Source organism: Leuciscus leuciscus (assembly GCF_965113295.1).
Source record: "Leuciscus leuciscus genome assembly, chromosome: 2".
Classification (NCBI taxonomy): Eukaryota; Metazoa; Chordata; class Actinopteri; order Cypriniformes; family Leuciscidae; genus Leuciscus; species Leuciscus leuciscus.
Genome location: NC_138726.1, coordinates 53,623,946 through 53,648,253, shown reverse-complemented (window position 1 = coordinate 53,648,253; position 24,308 = coordinate 53,623,946). Strand labels below are relative to the sequence as shown.

The window sequence follows — 24,308 nt, the reverse complement described above, 5'->3', positions numbered from 1 at the left end:
ATCTCTTGTGAGTGACAGGTTGCCCCTCCCTCGCGCCAGTAAACGCATCATCAGAGAAGAAATATTGTCGCAAGGAGGGGAAGTTTGATTAAAGATTATGAATTTGAATTATGGTGACTTCAAGACAACTTTTCTAAAAGAATAGCATAAAACAACTTGTTTCTTTTTGACAGTTTTATTGTTTTACAATCATCAATGAAAGCAAAAGTACATGTGATGTTTTTATTCTATTATAATTTAGTTTAGTTGCTGTCTTTTTACTCATTACAATTGTTATTTCTTTAGAAAATGTATTTACACATTGTTTCATACAAAACATACAAAAATATCTTTCATATTAATTGTGAGTTCAGAGGTGTAACATGTCTTCTGTTCTTTTTCTGGGTTAGGGTGCACAAATACATATTTAACATCTATCAAAAACACAAATGTTAATACGTGCACATGATAAAGTGAAGATGGCACATAATCTAAAACCTGTTATTCAAACATGTTGAAACAGAAGCAATGACAAACATCTTCACCATTCACTCGACTGGTTTTATACATGCAATGAGAAAACCTTTTAGAAATGCTGAAAATGGAAAAACGTTATAATTATACATTAGTTTTACGTTACATGGAAACAAACATGGGTTTATGACGGGGTCTGTTTCAGATAGTCCTGAAATCTATACATCATAAAAATGAACAGCTTGTATATAAGGGCTAGAAAATGGAACTTGCATAGAAAGCAAAATAAGCTTTAGAAACCTTTCCGTTTATGTGAAAGAAAGAAAAAACATTCAGTTGCTTTTACAGTGCACTGACTTTATAATCAATGAGGCAAAGCGTGGTTAAATTTGACAGGCAAAATAATCTGTAAACTGCTAAACAAATTCATATCTGGCTCAAAACCCTCAATTGCCTTAAGATATCAGAGTCTCTGATAAAACCAACCAGAAGCATCTAGTTCAGATAGTGTAGATGCATATATAGCAGAGATGGTGGAGGGCAGATGCTAAAGGCTAAACAAAACAAAAAAGCACTTGGTGATCATGTAAACGTTGCCCCTAAAAATGTGTTTCACAATTTCCCCCTTTACCAAATTACACTCAGCTGTACCGTTACTGTTAGAGAACATCAAACACTTATCTTGACATTGTTACAATGCATACAGCTGACGCTCATGAGTGTCCAAACTCTCATGCTGCTTGTTCCTACTAATGGCTCGTCCTCCAGTTCCCCTCAAACAATCTCCAATGAGGGATTTAAACTGGATTGGGGCGGTAAATCTGGTTTACTTTCAAGGATTCTCCAGGGATCACTTGCAGAAGAAAGTTAGTATGTGGCGTCCACTGCATTGATGTTGCTATCCATCTGGTGCCGAAGCGAGAGCCGAGCCTTGTGGGAAAAATAGGCCTGTGGGCAAGTTGGACTGCTGGCGCTGTCCCCTTCACTGCCCCAAGAGGTGGTGGAGGACAACCGAGGCTTCAGCTCTTCACTTGCTACTACTGAAGACATAAGTAGAAATGTAAATAAGTTAGAAAACATGCATGGAATGTAAAGGGTTAATTCACCCAAAAATTTAAATTCTGTCATTAATTCCTCACCCTCATGTTGTTCCAAACCTGTAAGATTTCGTTCATCTTTGAAACACAAATGAAGATCTTTTTGATGAAATCTGAGAGCTTTCTGTCCCTCCATTGACAGCTACACAACTGACACTTTGATGCTTCAAAATTTCATAAAGAGATCGCAAAACTAATCCACGTGATTTGAGCAGTTTAGTACAAATTTTCTGAAGAGACTCGATCACTTTATATGATGAACATATTTAATTTAGTCTTTTATTCACATATAAACATTGATCAGCGAACATAAACAGAAGCTCAACTGAACCTGCTTGATGCGCGAGAACAAATCTCATTGGTTCTTGCTGAAGCTCAAGCGTGATGCGTAACACGAGAATGAACCTCATTGGTTCTCGCACATCAAGCGAACATTTTTGAGCTTCCCTTTTCCACAACTGATGTGAGTTGATGAATGTTTATATTTGGATAAAAGCCTAAATTCAATCTGTTCATCATATAAAGCGATCAATTGTCTTCAGAAAATTTGGACTAAACTGCTCAATTCATATGTATTTTAGTTTGAACTTTTTGAAGCATAGTTGCGTAGCTGTCAACGGACGGACAGAAAACTCTCAAATTTCATCAAAAAGATCTTCATTTATTCTGAAGATGAACGAAAGTCTTACGTGTTTGGAACGACATGAGGGTGAGTAATTTATGACAGAATTTTCATTTTTTGGTGAACTATCCCTTTAATCTTTTCTGCAGCAGTTTATTTCATCTACAAAAGAAGCGACATCGCCATCTACCACGCATTTGAGGTATTATATCTCGTTTACCCAAACGTGTCAACAAGGCTACTCTATGCGAATGTGAGTGCATTAGCAAGTGTTTCATATATCAGATGAGGACATGACTGAAACCGAAACCAGCATGTCCAGTGTAAGTAGGCTCTGACCATTTAATTTTACTGAACATTAATTTATTTATCCGTTATTTTGAAGAGACCTTTTCTAAGGATATTGCCCTTTTTGAGCTCTTTACTGGGACTTGAGTGTTTGTAGACGTTTAAAAGGCTTTGTGTCGACCTTGATTTATTGCAACATAGAGGTGTTCACTTTTTTTATCGATTTTAGAAAATAAACGTGATTGCTCTCCTCACAAATCAACTGTTTCTTGTTTTCACTGGTGTTGAGAACTAGTGCATCTTTGAGCCTACATTCAGTGCGAGTAATAAAATCAGATACCCAAGTCATTTACCCAAGTGACACTGGAATTGGTAACTGAAATTTTCGCTATATTTTTACTTAAGTGTGTTTTTCAGGTTTAGGCCTACACTTCACATTAGAAAACACTGTTTCCACTGCTTGTATTTTAAGCTACCAGTTTATCATTTGCCCATTCTCAAGTACAATTTGGCATTATGAAGTTTGATAATAATAAATCTCACCGGTCTCAGGAGGGCACTGTCTTTTGCACCTCTCCTTGCAGCGTCTGTAGAAGGGGAAGCACTGCAGCATTTTTACACCCATTTCACCAGCAGGGGGCGCTAAAAGACAAGAGAAACACCTGTTAGACAAACCAGTCCTTATCAGCAGACTTAGCCTACTTTATCATAAAAACCCTATTAGCGTTTCTTTCTGAACCAGCAGTGGGAAAAAGTCGATTGCAATTTGCCTTTCTTGTACTGTACTGTAAACAGCTGCAGTTTGTTGTGTTTATTCGTTTTCTAAAACTCCCCAGTGACCATGGGTTTTATGCATAATCTCATTACAGCCGTGTGTGCACGCAGACTTCAACTCAAACTCTAATCCCATAGAGCAACGTCATTGGATAGACTGACCGGAGACATCCGATCTAATAAATCCTTGATTGGGAATTATGCGCCAGGTCAAGTTCCCTGATGGAGACGGGTATTTGTGTAACGATAGGCAGTTTGTAAATCACTTTTAAAGGGACAGTTCACCCAAAAATGAAAATCACCCCATGATTTACTCGCCCTACGGCCATCCTAGGTGTATATGACATTCTTCTTTAAGACGAATACAATCGGAGTTATATTCAAAAATGTCCTGGCTCTTCCATGCTTTATAATGGCAGTTTCTGTTTTGAATTTATGCATAAACTCTTAAAGGTATAGCGGAGGATCTTTCAAAATTTTAGATAAGACCCGCCCTCTCCATTTTTTTAAAAGTTTGATTGATTCACCAGAATGATTGACAATTAGGAGGACCAATAGTATAGGTTACCCACCAGGAAGTAAAACATCCTCCGCTATACCTTTAAATACAATATTTTCGACACGACTTGAACGCACCAATAGTTTGTTGATAAACTCATGTTTGAACTGATGCACCCTACTGAATATGAGAGTTTACAGAGGGTTTAGTCGGCTCAGTTCACTTTTATCAGAACCTATAGCCAAAGACAAAAACAAACACATCTCAAGAGCTTTATGTGACTGAGTGGCCAATGCATCTCTTATCAGCTTTTTTTCCCATGGTTTTGCATGGCCTTTGGTTTGTAGTATACAGGGTTAATGGTTAATTTTTAATGACTTGGCTTTTACACTTCTTATATGCTCTATGAATTCTGTCTGCTCCAGAAAACCAATGTAATAAGGAACATTATAGTGGCCGACCTGCATAATATTCTTGGGTGCAAGTTTGCACAACAACAAAAAAGACATGCTGAATGGGATGTGGGATCACAAACTACAACAGAGCTTGTGTAATAGGTCATTGGATCATAGTTGTCAAGCATCCAATGCAATGCAGGGCAGAAAGATGTTTTCCATCCAGCTGCATGTCTCTCACACAGAAACATAATGAACTAGAATGACTGTCACAAAACCATGTCACCACACGCCACAGAAATATGGACGTTTACTGTCATGCATAACTCTGTTCCCACCCAACCCTCCCCTATGATTTATGAGTGGTGAACTCATAAATCAGCCACTGCTAATGTTTGAGTTTGAGTTATGATCATTTTGCAGTTTCATATCTTCAGATTTTGATTATTTAAAGAGTCAAAATGATAAGAAAGAATAGTTTGGTTTCACACACACTTCACTCACAGCAAAATGTCTTCTTTTCAAGAGACTGCTGATGAAATTATTTGCGTATGGCAAATTATGTCGAAATAACCTCTTCATAATCTTTTATACTACCTCAGATGGTTTGCATCAAGAACCCAAGAACCTCTGAGCGTTTGTGGAGAACATTTTGTCCAAAAGATTTTCCAATACTGACGCTGAACAGCAAAGGTGAATGTTATTTTTATTCAGTTTCCCTTGGTTCCAGTAAAGGCGCACACACACACATACACTTTTCCATTACGTCTCGTGCCAATCATATGATATGCATTTATCCGTAACCATTCCTCTCTTTTCTTTTCTCTTCTCCTCTCAGTCCTTTTCATAACTCACTCAAAACATAATTAATGCGGAAGGGCACGTCGGGGGAATTTCAGTTTTTTTTCTTAGTTCTTTGTGTGTTCATTTTCTGGCAAAATGCGTTAGTGACAAGGCCCAGGAAAATGTTTGGTAAAAAACTGGGTGAGGAGGCGTAAGAATAGAGAAAACTCTTATTTTTGGAAAGGTTCTTGCCTGGAGACCCAGAAATGACGTAAAACTTGTACAATTTTAAGTTGTTTGCTTGTGACATGGACATGCACTTGTATACATGTCCTACAAAGCAGAAGCAAACACATACACATCCTTATAGGGTGTTTAATCTAGACTTGTGACCTAACATGACGGACCTCTCCATGTCATTCACTAAACATTGCGAGCCATGTGTTTGTGTATCTGTATGCCTGTGTTTTGTCTCTTATAGGTTAAGTACGCTCTGAGGACTGCTGCTTAAAATGGTTTGGTAATCTCTAGTTACGACACTTCTTCATTCCTCTTTACCTCCATCTGAGACTCTTTTCTGAGAATGAGACACTTTATGCACACATCCAATTATACACCCTCAGAAACAAACCAAGGCTGTCAGTCTCATCTCTCATTGATTTAGAGCACAACAGCATCGCAATACTCAGCAATCGCAGAGTATTCTCGGAATTGCGTAGAATTCCAGAGGTTTATTTGAATGCCTTTTTTTTTTTTTATTACAACCACATATTGCCTTTTGGTTCTTCTTTACTGTGATGGTCCACTTTAGAAAATCTAGTAACTATGAAACTACATATAACTCTCATTAGAGTATTAGTAGACTGGTAGTGGTCCGCAAGGTTAGGGTTAGTAGAATAAGTTGACATGTATTTGCAAAGTTACTTATAGTCAGTATAATGTCTGTTGGTGAAGCATCAAAATAAAGTGTTAGCAGATATTAAGTAGACAGTCTACTAATAATAATTAGAGTTAGTTAACATGTTGTTGCAAAGTTACTTAGTTACTTAGTAGAATGTCTAAAGTGGACCATCGAAATAAAGTGTTATCTGCCTTTTTTCTCAGCAAGCTTGTGTGTTCATTAAAGTTTTTCCTCAAGGTTAAAGAAGAAAAGGATAACATGTGCATTCACACTTATTTAAAATCCCACCACAGGTTTACACATATTAATACTGCAATTTAGTTGTACTTTTTGCAGACTTTTTAATTGAATAAATTAGGTAGGCTAATCTTTTTTTTTTTTTTTTGGTATATTTGTGTCAGTATCTGTATTACTTAAATGGTATAAGAATATAATAAGAGGCTGACAGCCCTTTTCTTGGCCTGCACTCTTAAAAAAAAAAAAAAAAAAATATATATATATATATATATATATATATATATATTGGGATGGTTCCATGACGAACCTTCAACATTCATGGGCTCTTTCCAGTGCACAAAGGGTTATTTATAGAGGAAAAGGGTTCTTTAGTTTTTTTTAAATGTTCTTCACACTATAAGATATATTTTAAGAACTGATCCCTAACTAATTGGGGAACCAAAAATGGTAAAACATTTTTTTTTTTTTATATATAAAATAGGGGTTTAAGACTTGATTGAATGCAATTGCTGTGATTTAGGTTCTTGCCATGCAGGATCATCATACATTTGAGTGAAGGATCTTAATTGTCTTATTTAATTTTCTTATTTTGATTTCTGTCAACCCCCACACTCTTAAAAATAAAGGTTCTTTATTGGCGTTGGTGGTTTCATGAAGAACCTTAACATTCCACAAAAGGTTTTTTATAGTGAGAAACGGTTCTTTAGATTATTAAAATGTTCTTCACAATAATAAAAACATGGTTCTTTTCAGAACGTTTCACTAAAAGGTTCTTTGTAGAACCGAAAATGGTTCTTGGCATCACTGCGAAACCCCCCTTTTGGAACCTTTATTTTTAATAGTGCACCCCACCCCCCGCGTGCCCGCGCACACGCGCTTTCCCATTGAGTATTTTTGTGTGTATGTGCAGTACGTGACGCTCGGCTCGGGCACGCGGTGGTCCACTCGGGCGATGGGGGGAGAGGGGACTATGTAGGCGAAAGCATATCAATTATTAATCATTAAAGAATGTTTACAAAATCTCTAATGATTTCCATATGCAAACATCAAGGCTATTCTTGGTCCAGACGCATCATTCGCTGAAAAGTAAGCTACGTTACATAAAATCTCATTGCAAGAGATCAGCCAGAGTTCAGGAGAAAAGTAAATCTCTTTAAGCGAAAAGTAAGATAGGACTAGCCTACCTGAGCACCCTCTTTGCTGTTAAGTGTGCCAAGTGATGAATAAACGTCTAACGAGCAAATATAATGCTGTCTGAATTTCAGAGAATGACAAAGAGTTCGTGGATTGATTTATTGTTTTAATAATGAATTTCACCCTCGGGGAATTCAACCTGTCAGATTTTCTGTGGTAGGCCTATACGATAAAAGGAATCTTTTTTATAAGCTATAGGCCTACTGTTAAAAATAAATAGAAGCTGTGATTGCCAAAACTGTCTTGTAAACGATTTATTTTGGTTCCCGTAAATAAAATAGATGATCAAATATAAGGTCACGTGATGAATGAATAGACCTATTAATCAAAATTAGACTTTCTACGCAATAATAAACATGGGCAATGCAGTGTTACCTACAAAGACAAAGCAAAGCAGTAGCCTACCTACACAACATAAAATGTAGCACTCTGTAGATTAATAATTATAAAAATAAACAGCTTTCATTTTAAAATACAAAGTGTGATACAAAGTGTGATTTTGTAAACACACTTTTACAAATTTTACTGTAAAAGTAAATTAATTAATTAATCTTAATTGTCAAAAGCAATGTATATTATTAGGCTTTACTGCACATTACAAGTAGTTTAACAGTAAAATTATGGTTATTGTATTTGTCTGTTAAATTGAATATAGCTAGCCTACACATTTAAACTAATTATCAGGCCAGGCTTTTACGTTGTTTTTCCTTTAAAATGACATAGCCTATACCTGCAGTCCCTGAAGCAAGTCTGACAGTATTGTGAGACTGACACTCCCACTTTTGACACACACCTTCAGTGTGTCTGTGTTTACCCTTATATGACTGCGAATTTACTTTGGAATTTATACGCTATTTCGGTGTTTTTAAAATAATGTTAATATAAAATAACGTAATCAACTGGACTCACCGATTGGTTCTTGCAGGAACTTTGTCACTGTCACGCAGACAAATCTTCAAATTCCAAGTGACTTACGATAGTTCTCCAACTCGCTGACACTCGATGGCAGAACCCGTTCAGTATGACAACATGGAAAGCTTTTAGTTCTGAGCACACCGAACGTTCAGCTTTAAATAGCTTATCTGAACAGCACGCCCTGCCTCCTCCTCCTCCTCCTCCTCCTCTTTCACTCAGTTTGCTATAGTGTGCTGACAGGTCTCCAGTAACGCATGGGGAAACATTCTCACTATTCAGGATCGATTCATGAAACTATATAGAGGTTTCAAACGTGCAAGGACTTGAGTTTCTTGAGTTTTGGCCTTTGAGTGTTGCTGGTAAATTGCAAATGCTATATATTTTTCAACCACATGCATGATTAATTTAATTAGTGGACATGTAAAGAAATACAAACCCAAATGATAGCAATTATAGATGGGATTATACATAGTTCTTTTGAATATCCTTTGTGTGCTGTAGTGACACTTCACACGTTCATGCATTCTTAGAAGTCATTGAGAGAATATTCTCCTCGTTTTTCTCTCATACTGTAGCCTATACTTTAAATGTTGTAATGCACAAACTGCCCTCACAGCCATTATGATGTTTTAGTGTTTTGGAATTATAATCATTTTTAAATTGTTTAGACATTTTTTTTTACAAACATCTTAGATCATAACTCTTGGCCATTTTTATTTTTTACATATAGGCCTAACTACACGTTTCAACAGGCATCAGTGCTCTTAAATTCAGACACCCAGCATCATTGAACACTCCGAATCTAAATCGAATTTAAATCACAGTAAAAAACGAAGAGTGAAATTAACACAAAGTGTTAATTTTAACACTATACTTCCGATCATATATGGTCCCAATCTATATAGGCTACAGTATAGCATGTAAAATTCTTATGAGTTAAAAAAGCTCATCTTTACACTTTCAAGAAACGCATACCAGCAACACCAGCATACAAAAAAAATGTGTATTTACGCCCTTATTCGTTTTGACAGCCTGTTTGCTGTTTTCACCAGTGGAAATTTACAGAGGCCAATTCCAAAGGAGAAACGGATTAGAATTCTGAACAGCAAGTCTGCTGCACAATCTGGGTTGAAGGCCAAGGCCCCCCCATTGTTGATGGTCATTAGTATTGTGTGACTTGGTAGCATTAATCTGTTTGCCACTGATCAGAGAGCAGTCTGAGTTTGTCCTATAGCTCTGAAGGCGTTAGTTTGGAGGCTGACTCAGGAACAGTGTTAAAAGGGTAAATAAACCCTGAGATTTTCTTTGAATTCTCATTGTGTAACGTCCCAATCGGACAGCAGGAAATTGTTTTATGAGTTGTGGTGGATTTTATTTCTTCGGTTCATTAGCTGAGGTCTGATTTGCACTCTGAACTCAATCCCCTTTAGAACACACTCCAAAAAAAACCAAGCAATTAAAATTCTCATTGTTTTTGACTTGGCCCCAAAAAAATGTTCTCTCTGAATCAAGCCAATTTTATGTTCCATATTTAATTCTCTCTCTCTCTCTCTCTCTCTCTCTCTCTCTCTCTCTCTCTCTCTCTCTCTCTCTCTCTCTCTCTCTCTCTCTCTCTCTCTCTCTCTCTCTCTCTCTCTCTCTCTCTCCTCTCTCTCTCTCTCTCTCTCTCTCTCTCCCCCTCCCTCTCTCTCTCTCTCTCCTTCCTCGTCTCACCTGTTTCTCCTGTTTAACTCCTCCCCTTTTCCCCTAACTTTGACAAGGAAGGTGTGTGAAGAAGAATTTTGCAGATCTGAACTGAAGCATTTTCAATGACTGACACACATAAGCATTCAAAGTATGCGCACATCAAAAAAAACCTTAGGCAGGTGCGTGATCAAATAAAGCACTAGAGTGAACAAAAATGGGCACACTGTCACTGCTGCTTCATTTTATTAAAATGTGCAACGTTTCGATCCGACACATATATAAGCAGACAGTGAATTGTAAGCCAGTGTCTGGAAGAGTGGGATAAATCACTCATTAGTTTTCATTTTAAGCTTTTATATAACAAAGTACCCAGATCCAGATGAAAACTGATCTCAGACCTGCATGGAATAAGGTTTTAACAAACTGAGAATTTAAATAATTTCTGTTATATTAGGCTATACTGACTCTCTCCCTCCTCACTTTTAAAACCAAATATCCTTTTATAACTTTGTTAAAATGGTTGTTCATTTGAAAAAGGGGCGTCAAGCACCTGCACACCTACAAAAATGCTTGGCTTATGCATCCTAAACCCTCTATGAAAACCTTGCTCCCACAACTTGACTGATACCTCATGAGTGATTCTTTGGCCCTCATACAGGCTGTTTAATGAAATGGTGTTGTTGAGGTCAGATATCACAGGCTAGGAATAGCAACTGTGCAAACTATCACAGAAGTGAGATGAAACAATCAAGGTCACAATTACAGACAGCAGTGCATTATATCATGCATGCATGAGGCAAGCAAAGAAACTGTTCCTGTTTATGTAAATTACTTATGGATTACAACTTTTAACATTTGATTCTTATAATCTGTTATTTGCTGAAAGCATGCAAGGCTGTTATTTTCTATAATTAAGTATTACAGTAAATAATTAAGATTCATTATTAATGATTGGCGGAAAGAAAAATGTGCCATATATTTTAACTATGTCATATTTTCCAAATTTCCACGAATACAGCTGTGTATGTTGATTGATGGAGTGCATTGGTTTTGCTTCACCAGATTCACTTTGCATAAGCTTTAAACACTTCACATTATTTAATGGATTGTCGATTGTCTGGTATTGGACATACCAAGAGCACCATATTTTTAATCAGTGATTGTGTGATCTAAAGATATTTTTTGTTGCTCCTATCACATGGATTTTCCATGGTGTTTCCCCCTTTATTGTTGATTGATGGTGTAGGCAAATCTAATCAGCTCTCTTTGTTCTGTGTGGCATTGAGAGAAGATGAATTACTTCGATCAATGCCACCAAGTGTAGTACAGGAATAGAGCAGCAAGTTGTATCTTTATTCAGTGGAAAGAATCACTGATAGATACTCGCTTTCAAAATACCATGACGGGTAAACAAGCGATAGTAAAGAAAAAAGAAAAAAATGTGCTTAAGTTTTGTAGGAAAGCACAAGCATTTAACAAAAGTGTGAATATAACAGAATGACAAAAACCTGCAGAAACCTAAAAACAAATGAAACGCCTGACGGTTGTCTTTGAGTTGGCACATACACACTCTCAGAGGAAGATGAGTGATTTCATGAGTGTTTACTCTCTCCTGCAGAGCTTACACGCATGCTGTTGCCCATCTCGCGGAGCCAGACCTTCAGACTGACGGCAGAAGGTCTGGACTCCATCGCAGCTTTCATTGACCAAGGGGCCAGAGGTCATCTGACTGACACGTAAAGCAACCAATCACAGTTTTTGTTGTTCGGCATCATGTTTAGAGGCGTAACGTCGATGTCCCTAACAGACCAGTGTGTAAAACTCTTGGACGTGTTTTAAAGAGGCTATGCTGCGAACTTTACATACTTCGCATACTATTTAAAATCCAGCATTTAGTTGTATTTTAGTTGCATTTGGTTGTAAACACGACGGCGTTCTTCTTCCATGAGGGGGGTTTGGCTTCCCAGCATCTATGTTTCCAGGCGTACCGTTAAGACCGCGACACACACGTCTCCCAGACATCCTGAAGAATTCAACCAATCAGATGACGACTTCGAAACTCCTGAAGTGTTTCCAGTTTTGTGTGCCTTATGCATTCAGCCAACGGTCCGTGGGCGTGACGTCTGAGGCTGAGAGCTGTTGCATGGCTTCAGTGCACAGAATATCTGCCCTAATCCAGCTCAGATCGCTTTTGACCAGTTTTCCCACCCTGTTCTCAACTAAAATACCCCCTCCCCGAACCTGCCCCTCCAATTTTTTCTTTGCATGTCAACAATCCACCTCCCCTCCACACATCATTCCCTGGGGCGTGTCTGAGCTCACAAGTCAGCGTCAAATTCCTAAATTCACATATCCAATAACACAGATGTTACTTGTCATTTTAGTTAATGAGTCATACTGAGAAAAACATGCACTGATCCATCAGGATTGCGATCCAAGTTTGTGCATGTATGTTGCATTCTTAGAGACATACTAAGACAAATCCTCTTTAATGTCATCAGGATTAATGGAGTAAATGGAAATATGATGTAATAAACAGAATGTTGTCTGAATTTAAATGTAACTTTTTTGTTCAAAATGAAGTCAATACATCATAAATTCTTCTTCCAAAACATGTTGTTGTCCTACCCTGATTCACTATGGTGAGCCTATTATAATTGTTCATATTTTAGACCATGGCGGGATGGTTTTCGCGGGAAAATGCGTACATACGTCACTCGCCCGTGCGTCTTTGTCACATCCGTAAATAGAGAGAAGTTGCTCCGGCTACTTTCAAGGAAGTGCCGTGTGTATTAATGGGTAAAGATACAGTAACGACTTCAGCTGGTCAGCTTGAGATCCTTAGTCTATCCTTATCCTAATCTCTTAAAACTATAGTGAATGTCCCTCTGCAAAATGCATGCAGTTTTGTTTTTTAACCGCTAGAGGGCCAAATGTTACATAGTGTACTTTATTGAATTCCATAACATCGGTTCACAAGCTCTGATCCAGCGCTTTTCTGGTCTGCTATTGTCTGGGCCCATTGTTGAGGTTGATGAGTGTTTTGTGTCTGTTCTCTGTGTCTAATTGGTGGACGGTCATTGAATTAGTCTGGATGGGTCCGTGACAAAGCTTTTAGTACAACCGCTTCTTTCCCTTTTTTGTCTAATTATATGTGAAACAAAAATGTCATGCAGTTATTATAGGGCTGTGTCTGAGTGTGCATGTGTGCATGTGTGTGTGTGTGTGTGTGTGTGTGTGTGTGTGTGTGTGTGTGTGTGTGTGTGTGTGTGTGTGTGTGTGTGTGTGTGTGTGTGTGTGTGTGTTTACATGCATGATCTCTGTGGCCATAAGAACAGAACATCCTTTCCTGGAACACTCTGGCTGGTTTGAACAGGTTGTCTATACATTAAGCTGACGTAGTAATGTGTACTAGGACATGCTGTTGCCTCTCCCCCTTGTGGCTGTGGTATGTGTAGTATGTTTACATCAAATCTGTAAGCTGGTTTTGAGATTCTCCAGCCTTTATCCTATCTTGGGCTTCAAATGGGTGTTTGTGCAGCTATAGGATTACGTGGAAATTAGAGTGGAGGACTGCTGTGGTTACAACGTGAACACAGGGTCTATAGACTTTATATTCATATGCAAATAACAGTAGACATTGCTGAGCGCTGTGAAAGAATCTCACGCTCTTTTTGAGAATGGACCAACATTCCCTGGTTTCAATGTATGAATGTTGTCTCAGCTGCAAATCTGGCCTTCACCAACAGGGGGGTTTGACCCACAGTTTTTGCTGTGCTGCAAGATCCGGTTTGATCCGGTGTCCCAATAGGGTAACAACAGTGAAAGCAGTGATTTTAGAGAATGGCACAGATGTTGAGATGGGAAGCAAAATTGAAACATTTTGGCTTTATCAAAGCATTTAAAAAGCAAATGGGAAAACAGCCAACACATGCTGTCAAGAGTCTCAACCCAAATGCAATGGAAACAAACTTGATGCCTCCTGCCAAATATACCAGAAAAAGAAAACACTCATGGGTATTTTTGTAACCTGTAAAATAAATCTTATTCTCATGCAATCTGATGCCAAGTCTAAAGATAGACATTGCTTATTTTAAGTTAATAATTTATGCCACCAAACTAAGTTTTATGGGTTATGAGAGAAGCATAGTACATTTCAGCAAATCATGTTTATTGTGAAAGACAGTTGCTTTGGATCATTAGGACCTGATTTGTTATCCAAAATGCATACGTTTTTAATAAAATAATTTCCACACAACTTCTATCAAAATCTTGGTAGTTTTGAACAAAAACCAATACAATTTGCTCATTTCAACCCAAGAAACAGAGAAATTAATCCATTTAAAATAGACATCAGTAGCAATCATGCAGGCCTTCATTCAGTAAAAGATGCCATTAAACAAATATTTAAAATATACCATCTTTATGTTGTTCTATTTGGAGATTCAGTGTGAAATTATGTAATGCAATATATAATATATATTAATAAATATATATATATTACAAATGTTAATGTGAGGTGCGATTAATTACAGAAAACGTGTGATTAATTCGTTTTTTTTTATTGATTGACAGTTATAATTTACTGCTACAATAGTACTAGAAAAATACAGAATAAAGTTAAAATAAGGTTAAATTTACACATCACAACAACCCTTTTTAGTGATGCTTATTGCATTATTTATAAGCAGTCTGTGTGAAAGCTCTTGTCCTGTTATTCCAGATCAAATCGTTGTTTTGTTTATTGATGTAGTTATTTCCCTCCTCGGCAGATCTCACAGACCTCCTTCATCCTGTTGCATACAGAGAAAAGAGATCAGTCTCAAAGCCCAATTATATGAAAAACACATCTAATTATTTCAGTGTTGAAGAGGTCATTATTTCAGAGGTCTTAAAGGTTTGGATTTGTCTGTTTTTGATTGACCTCAAAGACTAAAATGGTAACCGGTTGTAATCAGTGTTGAGGGGTAACACGAGTTATGTAATCAGATTACTTTTTTTCAAGTAACAAGAAAATAACTCATTACTCAAACTGTATATTACATACATTTATCTGAGTTACTTTTTCAAATTAGTAATGCAAGTTACTTTGTTTTCCCATGTAATGACTGACAGCTCTCCTGTACATGTTGAGTGAAATCATGAGGCGTTGTGTGTGTGAACATGATGGTTACTGTACGTTCTAGACTAAATGTGAGCATTTACTCATCTCACTTGCACAAAAATAGATTCAGTATTCCTCGAAATGAATAAAAACAGTGAAGTGCAAACTCCGAATATTACACAAACCTGCAATAATTAAATATGTTAAATGAAACATATACTTTATGAATTTAATCTCACTTTAATGTCTTTGCTGCTGACATTCGATTGTCGTTAAAGACCCTTTACATTTGCCAAAAATGTAACTTTTGTTACTTTTTCTCACCAGAGAAAAAGTAGTGCAAAAGTAACGTAACATATTACTTTCCATAAAAAGTAACTTAAAAACAGTGTTACTTTAAAGGGAGTAACACAATATTGTAACGCATTACTTTTAAAAGTAACTTTCCCCAACACTGGTTATAATACTGGTTATATTATAATAATTTGAATAATTCCTGTAAAAAAAGTGTTTCTCTATTAAATGTCAATGTAGTTTTTGCTCAAGAAATTACAATCTATTTAGTTTTTTTTAGTTTTTTTATGTTAATGTAAATGCTTTTTCAATGTTCATGTAAAATGTACCGATTTTCTTTTTCGGCAGTCTCCACAGAGGCAGCCCACGCATCCGTTCACGACCTGAATGACACAGAGTATCATCTGTAGCAGAGCCAGACCCAGAAGTATGGAGAACAGCACAATGTGCCAGAGAACCATATTCTTGGGAAACTCACATCTGGACCATTGAGTTTCATCCACCAGGTAACTGCTGTTGTTCCTGTTACAGCGAGACAGAAAGAAGAGAGAAGGAGCTTTAGATGGAGTGCAGGAGAAGGGCCTCATCTAGTGGACACACAATCAACTGCAATTTTGACATTAAATTCACATTAAACGTGCTGACTGTAGTATTATAATTATCTATATTAACAACTAAACTAACTCCATTGCATTCCTTTGATTTTTCTTTTAGGTTTTAAGTGTTCTTACTCTGGTTTATTCTCAAAGGGATATTCCCAATTTCCGCCCACTCTGCATTTTGGCCCAACAGTCAGTGCTGCAATGGCAACACAACCACAGTAGACCGACCCAATAATGCCAAATACAGACGAGAAAACTGAATTCAGCATCTGTACAAAACAAAAACAGCATGAAATAGTGAACAATCAAAATAGCCTTATTATGCTGGAAATATTTTCACATTGTACATCTCCTCTATAGTGAGTTTCTTGTTGTGAATGAGTCAAGTCACCTTTATTTATATAGCGCTTTTTACAATACAGATTGTTTCAAAGCAGCTTTACAGAGAGAACAGGAAAATAATGCAACAAAGTTTGTGTCTAGAAGAAAATAGCGTCATAGTCCAGCTTAAGTAAGTTCAGTGATGGTTAATTTTTGTTGTGAAAAAGTTATTAATTTAATTCATTTATATAGGCTATGTATATATCATCGTCCAGCTAAGTTCAGTTCTCATATGATGGTGTCAATGCAGGCAGATCAATAATATTGATAGTGATTTTACATATTTTACTCACACGGCAACGGTTTCCACAGCAACCTGCCCCACAGCAGCCTTTGCCCCCGGCTCTGATGGCGGAGCAGCTTGGACACATCATCTGATGAATGAAAGTGAGTGGAAATTTCCTTATCATTAGCTGTGATGTCAAGGTCAGAAGATTAGCTGTAAAGCCGTTTTAAAGAGTGTTTGTATCTCTTTATGATACAATTATCATATCTTAGTGCATACTTAATTAAATGTATCATCAGCTCATTCTGGCTTAAATATAATATAATATATACACTGTAAAAAAAAAATACATCCCCAAGTCAAAAATTTCTAGTGACTGATAACATCTAAATTTTTCAATTAGTCTGACGTATTATTTCTCATTGAGCCAATGTTAACAGACTATTGCAACAAGAATTGCACTTGGGCCAATTTAAAAATTTAGATGTGACCAGTCACTAGAAAATGTTGACTTGGAGAGGTTAGACATTTTTTACAGTGTACTGAGGCGACCTCACTCAAGAAAGTACACCATTGTCTAATCTTTAAGCAAATCAAAATCAACTTATTTTGATCTTTGAAATAAGTACCTTGAAGAACCTTTACCATGCATTGAATCTTTACATTGCACTAAAGGTTCTTTACAGAAAAGGGTTCTTTTGATTATTAAAATCTTACAAGAAAAGGTCACAGGCTCATGCTATGTGCAAATACAAATATTACAGAAAACATGGAGTGAGTTTGAAATGTAATTTAGTGCATTTTGTGGGGAAAACACTTAAACTATTAAAAATAAAGGTTCCAAAATGGGGGTTTCACAGCGATGTCATAGAAGAGCAATTTTGGGTGAACAGTTCTTAAAGAGACAGTACACCAAAAAAAAAAAAAAAAGAACAAAAACAAATCTGTGATCATTTACTCACCCACCATTGACTTCCATAGTATGAAGAAAAAAAGAAACCATTTTGAAACCTTTATTTTTAAGAGTTTAAGTGTGTACTCACGCCAAAATGCACTAACTTACACATCAAACCCAATTTTTCTGTAACATTTCTATCTGCACATAGCATGATCCTGTGTAAATGCAGTTATTGCTTGATTGATGTGAACAGTGTGTGTATCTTTACTCCGGATTAATCCATTATGGTCATATCCTGGATGTTACAAAGTCAATAAACCAATTTTTCAGGGTGTGAGCAGTGAAGCTCTGCATGCGTAATAGGCTCTTGTTTCTAATAATAGTACTTAATCGCCACATCCTTGTTCCTCAAATCGAAGGTTCCTTTATTCAGATACATTCCCCTAACTACAGTGCAGTTTCTTATAATAACACCCAAATGATTCAACAATTCTCTTTATCGATTGCAATTATTTATCACAACTTAAAATCCAACATTGTTTCAACTTTAAAAAGTATGTGTTCATGCTTGACTTAAAATATTAAGTTTAGTTAACTTTAGTTAAGTTGGATATTTAAGTTATCTCAACAAATTTTAAGTTGTTATAACTAAATCGCAGCCACATGTTTTACAGTGTACGCACAGAGGCCTGTAGTCAGTGTGTTTGAGGAATCTGATGTCCTGTCTAAAACATAGGTTGGAATTTAGGTTGAGTGGGACACATTTTGCCATTGAGATGAAAAAGTGTCCCAATCAACCTGAATTCACCATAAGTCAGTTCTATTCATTTGACTAAGTTCCTATAAATTCCAAATTAGTTTTCTTAGGAAAAAGCCAAGTTCAATCAACACATGAACATATGACCATCAAATCCAGAAAGACAGAATACTCACAAATAGTCCTCCACCAAGAACACCTCCCATAAGCCAGACCTGCAGGGAAATCTCGTCAGATTTCAGGTTTTCCCCATTAGGGAAGAATAAAAGTATATTGGCTATTATACACAAAAAAGCCGAGGGTAGAAGCATTAGCCCCACTAACCGCGCACACTTTCCAGTACACATTGTGATGAATCTGTATTAAAATTCAAAATCAAGAGAAATTGTCAAAGGTTGTGTTGTTCTCAGCGCGGCTCAGACTCTGACTGATACCACCGAATGCCCTTTGAGACTTGACACTATTTACAGTGCTTTTATCAGTGCCATTTATGGTCTGTTAGCACAAAAGTGGGCAGTGGATGAAGTTTCTGCTTTATAGATCATTAGTCTAACGTGTAGTGATAAGTGGCTTGAGTCTGGTTGATCAATGTGAGGACAAGAGTTACAGTAAAGCCATGACAGAACAACAAGGCACTGTTTTACAGCCTATTTCATAACATCTTGTGTTATAAATGGCAACTATATGACCACATTTATTGGGTTATTGTAAGGCCTGTGATATTTCTACTTCTAGTAACGTCATTTCTCCTTCATTCTCCAGCATGATTAAAACGTTTAAATAAATAAATTAACTGTTTGTTGGAATAACAGTTGTTTTTAGAGATGTTCTTTACCCTTAAAGGTTGTATTGAAACAGTGAAAAACTCGAAAATACTGACCAGTATAATATCTTTATAAAATATATACCAAATAATATTTTATTTTCAGAAAAGTTGCATGGAATATGAATATAACAGAAATACTGTCACACTTATAAGACAAGTTTGTCTTCAGTTATAATAACTAAAACACATCTGGAAACACATCTATTGTCTTTGGGTCAAAGACAATAGCTGGGTTTCCATCCAAACGTGAAGCAAAGCTTTTCAAAGTTCGCAAAAAACTAAAAAATTAGGTGTATTTCCATCAAGTTCGAGCGGATGATGGTGGTATCAGTAACAAGTAACCAACAGTAAATAAAACACCATCAGCGGAAACAGCTGATTAGTCGCGTACAGTGTTCGTTAGTGTTTGCTACATCAGAATTTATTCGGCAAATGCGTTTCCATCTCCCATTATTCGAATTAACTTTTTCGCACATGTCAAAAACCACCTCAATAAGATTTTTTGTTGTTGAAATTTGCCATTTCCACCACAAGTTTCTGATGCGTTACTTCAAAATGTGCATAAGGGTAATGGAAACATGCCCTGCGTCCCATTGTGCATACTATCCACCCTATCTGCCCTAAATAGTATTGACAATTACTAATGTCACATACTATTTAGGATGGATAGTATGCACATGGGACGCAGGCATGGCTTATTCCCACTCAGAAGGTGTAAAAGAAAGTGATAATGTGAAAGTGACGTGTATTAATGTGGGTTTGAAAGTAGAACAGTATTTAAATGACGATATTAAAGTTTTCGTCTGAGAAAGAATGTGAACGCAGTGCTAAAGAAAGTGAAAAGAACGTGTGAGTAAATGAGGGAGAAAAGAAAGTTAAAGGAAAGTTGATAGATGGAAGTCGTAAGAAGATTGAAGGTTAAAAGAAGGTTGAAAGATTTAAGTCTTAAGGGAATCCTTTTGAAGGAAAGATCTATAATAATATTCTTTTTTTTATTTTTAAAAGTACTGTATTTTATTTTATTTTTCTAAACTGTTTTAATTATTCTTATTTCTTTTTATTATTTTAATTTATTTTATGTAAAGCACTTTGAATTGCCATTGTGTATGAAATGTGCTATATAAATAAACTTGCCTTGCCTTGCCTTATGTTGTGGTGACTGAATGAAGCCCCGCCCCTTTTCAGTGCTGCAGTCATTGTGTTCTGTCTTCATGTTTGTATTTCCACAGCATGAAGGTAAGATCTTACGGATTTAAGCCCAATTTATACTTCTGCGTTGAACTCACGCCGTAGCTACGTTGTAGGCTGTGTGTAGCACTCGTAGCCTGCTGTGCGCACTCTGAGGTGCACCTCTCCAAAAATGTAACAACGCATCAATTCTACGTGGACTGCAAGCGCTATGATTGGTCTGAACCAGATCTAGAACCCCTCCATCAGGTTTCACATAACCTCTACATGTGTAATTGCAAGTCAACGCGGACAACGACGCAGAAGTATTGATGGAAACTGACGCGTAGCCTACAGCATAGAGGTGACTCCGTTGGTCCGACACAAAAGTATAAATCAGCCTTTATGAATGAACCGCTCGGTTTGAAATCTCCGGTCTTCTACTGACATGTGTTACGATAGGGTGACCATATTCCAGGACATGTCCGGCCGGGATTTCGAGATCGCCCAAAATATCCGGGATACGGCTTTTGCTTTCTCGTCGCCATTCTTTTTGTTTACATGCACACCTTTTAATTCAGTAGGACTGAATTAATTCCGATTGGTGAATCTAAATGTAGTGTTTACATGAACGCTAAACAAGTGATCGGTTGATGTGCGTTCTAGCATTGCTAAGAAAATTCCTGTGTTTTCGTCTCGATCGGGATCCGTGTGAAGCAGAATGCATGACCTGCAAAGCTGGCACGTACGTGTCAGTGTCAAATAATGTAATAATGTAAACATAATGAATGGTGTCTGTAGAAAGCAAAAGCCGAATCCCGGGCATTTTGGGCGATCTCGAAATCCTGGCCAGATATGTCATGGTTAAACAGGACGTATGGTCACCCTATGTTACGAGATCTGTTTCAAACATTATGCTCATGATAACTTTCGTTAACTCTAATAAGTAGCCTAAATCTGCTTCACCAGCTAATTACTCCTCGACAGCAACACCATAGAAATATACAAAGCAAGTTCAAAGACAAAATTCTAAGATGGCTGCGAGTGGCGCATTAGGTCTACTGACAAATCGCTAGCGAGCGCAAACATCAACATGTTGATTCTACAATAGGCTAATAATATTTTTATTCTACTTTTTTTTTTTTTTCTGGGCTGGTTAATTGATAAACATTACATAAAATCTTTTTTAATAACATAACAATAAGCTACACCAATCTTTTGGGTTCTAAAGTAAGTGGAAACTGGACATATTTGACCTTACTGGTCGCGTTACATATCACGTAAATTTGTAACGCGTCATTATGGGGCAGTCCTGACTGAGCAGCGGTTGCGTGAAGGTTTGCATCGGACGTGTAGTTTAACAAGTGTTACAGCTCGGGATGGAAGCAAGGTGAGTAATTTAAAACATTTTGTTGTTTAACATTAATCGAGATCAAATGTTATTTGACATGTTTTGTCAAAGTTGTCGACGGTTTGTTCTCAATCGGTTGTTTTTGGCGTTGCTAATTGCTATTTGAATTTCACATGTAACGCGATCCAGTTAACATAGGCCTAACATGTTAACTGGATAGCGTTACATGTGAAATGCAACATATAATACACGTTGTTTCAACTTTCAAAACGAAACGTTATGTATTTACATCGGGATGTTGTCTTAATTATTGCGTTATTTGAGATAAAATATAGCCTATGGGTTGATGTATGTAACATGGCCTGCGGGTCCGATTATAATTAGTCGGCTAGCGTCGATGATTAGGCCCATAACATTCTGTGCGAGGAAAACATACAGTTAAGTTACTTTTCTGAATATTCTGACTTGAAAGTGTAAAAGTTGTTGAAGGGGCTGGCTGTGTGCATGTAACGTGAATGTGAATGTTTGCAATGTTTATTGATGCCATGTCAAAACGGTTGGGGGGGGGGGGAAATGTGCCTCGTTTATCATCAGAAAAAAAGTCACGATGTCTGTTCTTATTTAGTTAGTTATAGCTTGTTGTGTACAAAGGTTTTCTCGTTTCAAAGTATTATTAATGTTATGTGTTTATACATGGGTTTCATAGTATAGGCAAGCCTACGTGTCAATGTGTAGCTATTGGGAAGGCAGTTGCATTTCTTAATTTGTCCACTGGGAGGCAGACCGTAACTGCAGGCAATGTTTTACATTAACTTTATAGATTCTGGGAATTTTACCTCTGCTGTCATTGTCTTAAGTTAAGCTATTTTCATCTCCATTTGATACGTTTGCGATTCATTTTGAAAAAACTCCGGGAATTATCCATTATCAAAGCGCTCAAGTATCCAGGTTTCTGACTGGAGAACTAGTACCTCATTAGCATGTCCGCTCGTCCTTCTTGTCTCATTGAAGAAACTATCATTATGTTGTAACTACGTGATATGATCAAGTGTTTATATAATAACTGTGTACTCTTTTATATTTTGGACACAAATGCGTTTAGAATTTAATTATATAAATACTCACCGTCGTCATGTTTGCTGTTCCAAAGAATCTGGTTGCTACTGGTGACCGATTGTAGGTATCGCTTCTCGGCCTTTTGGCTAAGATCAAGTGTAGTATCTGTTCTTATCAGTTTAATATCTGATACGTGCCCTACCCGGGCACCATATATTAAATTGATTTTTGGATCAGGGAGATGGAATAGGGGCTTGCTCCGTCCACTCCACGCATCGACCCGGTATTGCAGTACCTCCGGGAACGGTGCACCCCCCTAAAGTAGTGAAAAAGCAGAATAGATGTGTTCAAATTAATAATTATATTGCCTATCATGGTGAGGTCATAGTAGTACTATATGTGATTGATAATATTCATGGATCAATTTGTTATCATTGTTACGTGGTTGAATTTGGTGAAACGAAACTTATCAAAGCTTTGAATCAATTGAACCGGTTCGCTAAATGATTCGCTGATTCTAATATAAACATTGGAAACGCCACACATTGGTTCTCTCTGTATCTAGCTTGTATTTCTTTGAATAATGTTGTATTTTATCACTTCGCAAGATACTGCCGCTAGGAAGAGTCGATGTTGTGTCGCTCCTGTTAGTTGTTTTGAGTAATGTGTCTGCTAAGTGAGTGTAGTTGTGCAAACAACAATGCTTTTTTTAGTGGCCGTGTGTGTGAGCAACCAGGAAGAGACGTCTGCTTGTCACGTGCTTCTGCAAGCGAGTCCTTTAAAGGGACAGTTCACCCAAAACATTCTGTCATGTTTGTTTGTTGGGAAGTTCAGGTTTTATCAATACAATTTTTCATTATACTTTGAAGTTAGTTAAGTCATGCACACAATGCCCAGACCAGTTGTAGTTCAATTCGTGTGAATATATATGATGATGGACAAAGCTGAGCTACAATCACTTCAGAACTGTCACTTCACAAAAATCAGACTAGTACATTTTAATTCAGACTTAAAGGGTTAATTCTCCCAAACATAGAAGATTCTGTCATTAATTACTCACCCTCATGTCATTCCAAACCCGTAGGACTTTCGTTCATCTTCGAAACACAAATGAAGATCTTTTTGATTAAATCTGAGAGATTTCTGTCCCTCCATTGACAGCTACACAACTGACACTTTGACACTTCAAAAAGTTCATAAGAGATCGTAAAACTAATCCACATGAATTGAGCGGTTTAGTCCAAATTTTCTCGAGAGACTTGATCGCTTAATATGATGAACTGATTGAATTTAGACTTTTATTTGCAAATCTTATATCAAATATTTTATTCACAATTCACCAACATTTGTGTTCCGAAGATGAACGAAAGTCTTACGTGTTTGGAAAGACATGAGGGTCAGTAATTAATGACAGATTTGTCATTTTATAGGTGAGCTACTCCTTTAACAGAACGATGAAATTTATGCTCTGGTGCTTCGGTAGTTTTTTCATTATTGCCTCTGACATCTTTAGGACTTTTGTCTGTCGCTGTAACGGCAATAACCCTTCTTTCTGCAATCCCTCAGTGAGAAAAGGACCTACAATATCTGAATGCAAAAACGCCAATAGCTGTTTTACTAATTACTTTTTCCATTTTTCAATTAATTTATTATCATCTTTATATTTGTAATTATGAGCCACTTAACTTGTATACTGTAATTTAATATACTGTAGGCTAATGCTAGTATTATTTAAAACTAATATTTCATACCTTAAATACACTGTTGTTGATCCCGGTTCTATTTATTATTGTTAGGCATCT

General features: G+C 36.9%; 1 protein-coding gene and 1 long non-coding RNA gene across 3 annotated transcripts; both read right to left on the bottom strand.

Annotated features, from left to right (window-relative positions):
* Positions 1 to 156: 156 nt before the first annotated feature.
* Positions 157 to 8,302, bottom strand: LOC309483207. Its single transcript, XR_014200514.1, has 3 exons — positions 8,153 to 8,302; positions 3,004 to 3,102; positions 157 to 1,493 (listed from the first exon to the last, which is right to left on the bottom strand). It is a non-coding gene; the product is annotated as an uncharacterized lncRNA (long non-coding RNA).
* A 6,088-nt stretch (positions 8,303 to 14,390) lies between these two features.
* On the bottom strand, positions 14,391 to 22,846 carry tm4sf5 (transmembrane 4 L six family member 5). Of its 2 annotated transcripts, XM_082160006.1 has the most exons (6): positions 22,576 to 22,846; positions 18,283 to 18,321; positions 16,519 to 16,599; positions 15,974 to 16,113; positions 15,572 to 15,764; positions 14,391 to 14,637 (listed from the first exon to the last, which is right to left on the bottom strand). In XM_082160006.1, the coding sequence occupies exons 1-6, from the start codon at positions 22,582 to 22,584 to the stop codon at positions 14,620 to 14,622; spliced, it is 480 nt and encodes a 159-aa protein (XP_082016132.1). In that variant the 5' UTR covers positions 22,585 to 22,846; the 3' UTR covers positions 14,391 to 14,619. The 2 variants fall into 2 exon arrangements, with proteins under 2 accessions (XP_082016132.1, XP_082016131.1); XM_082160005.1 differs by lacking the exon at positions 22,576 to 22,846 and having other exon boundaries at positions 18,283 to 18,565.
* Positions 22,847 to 24,308: the final 1,462 nt, after the last annotated feature.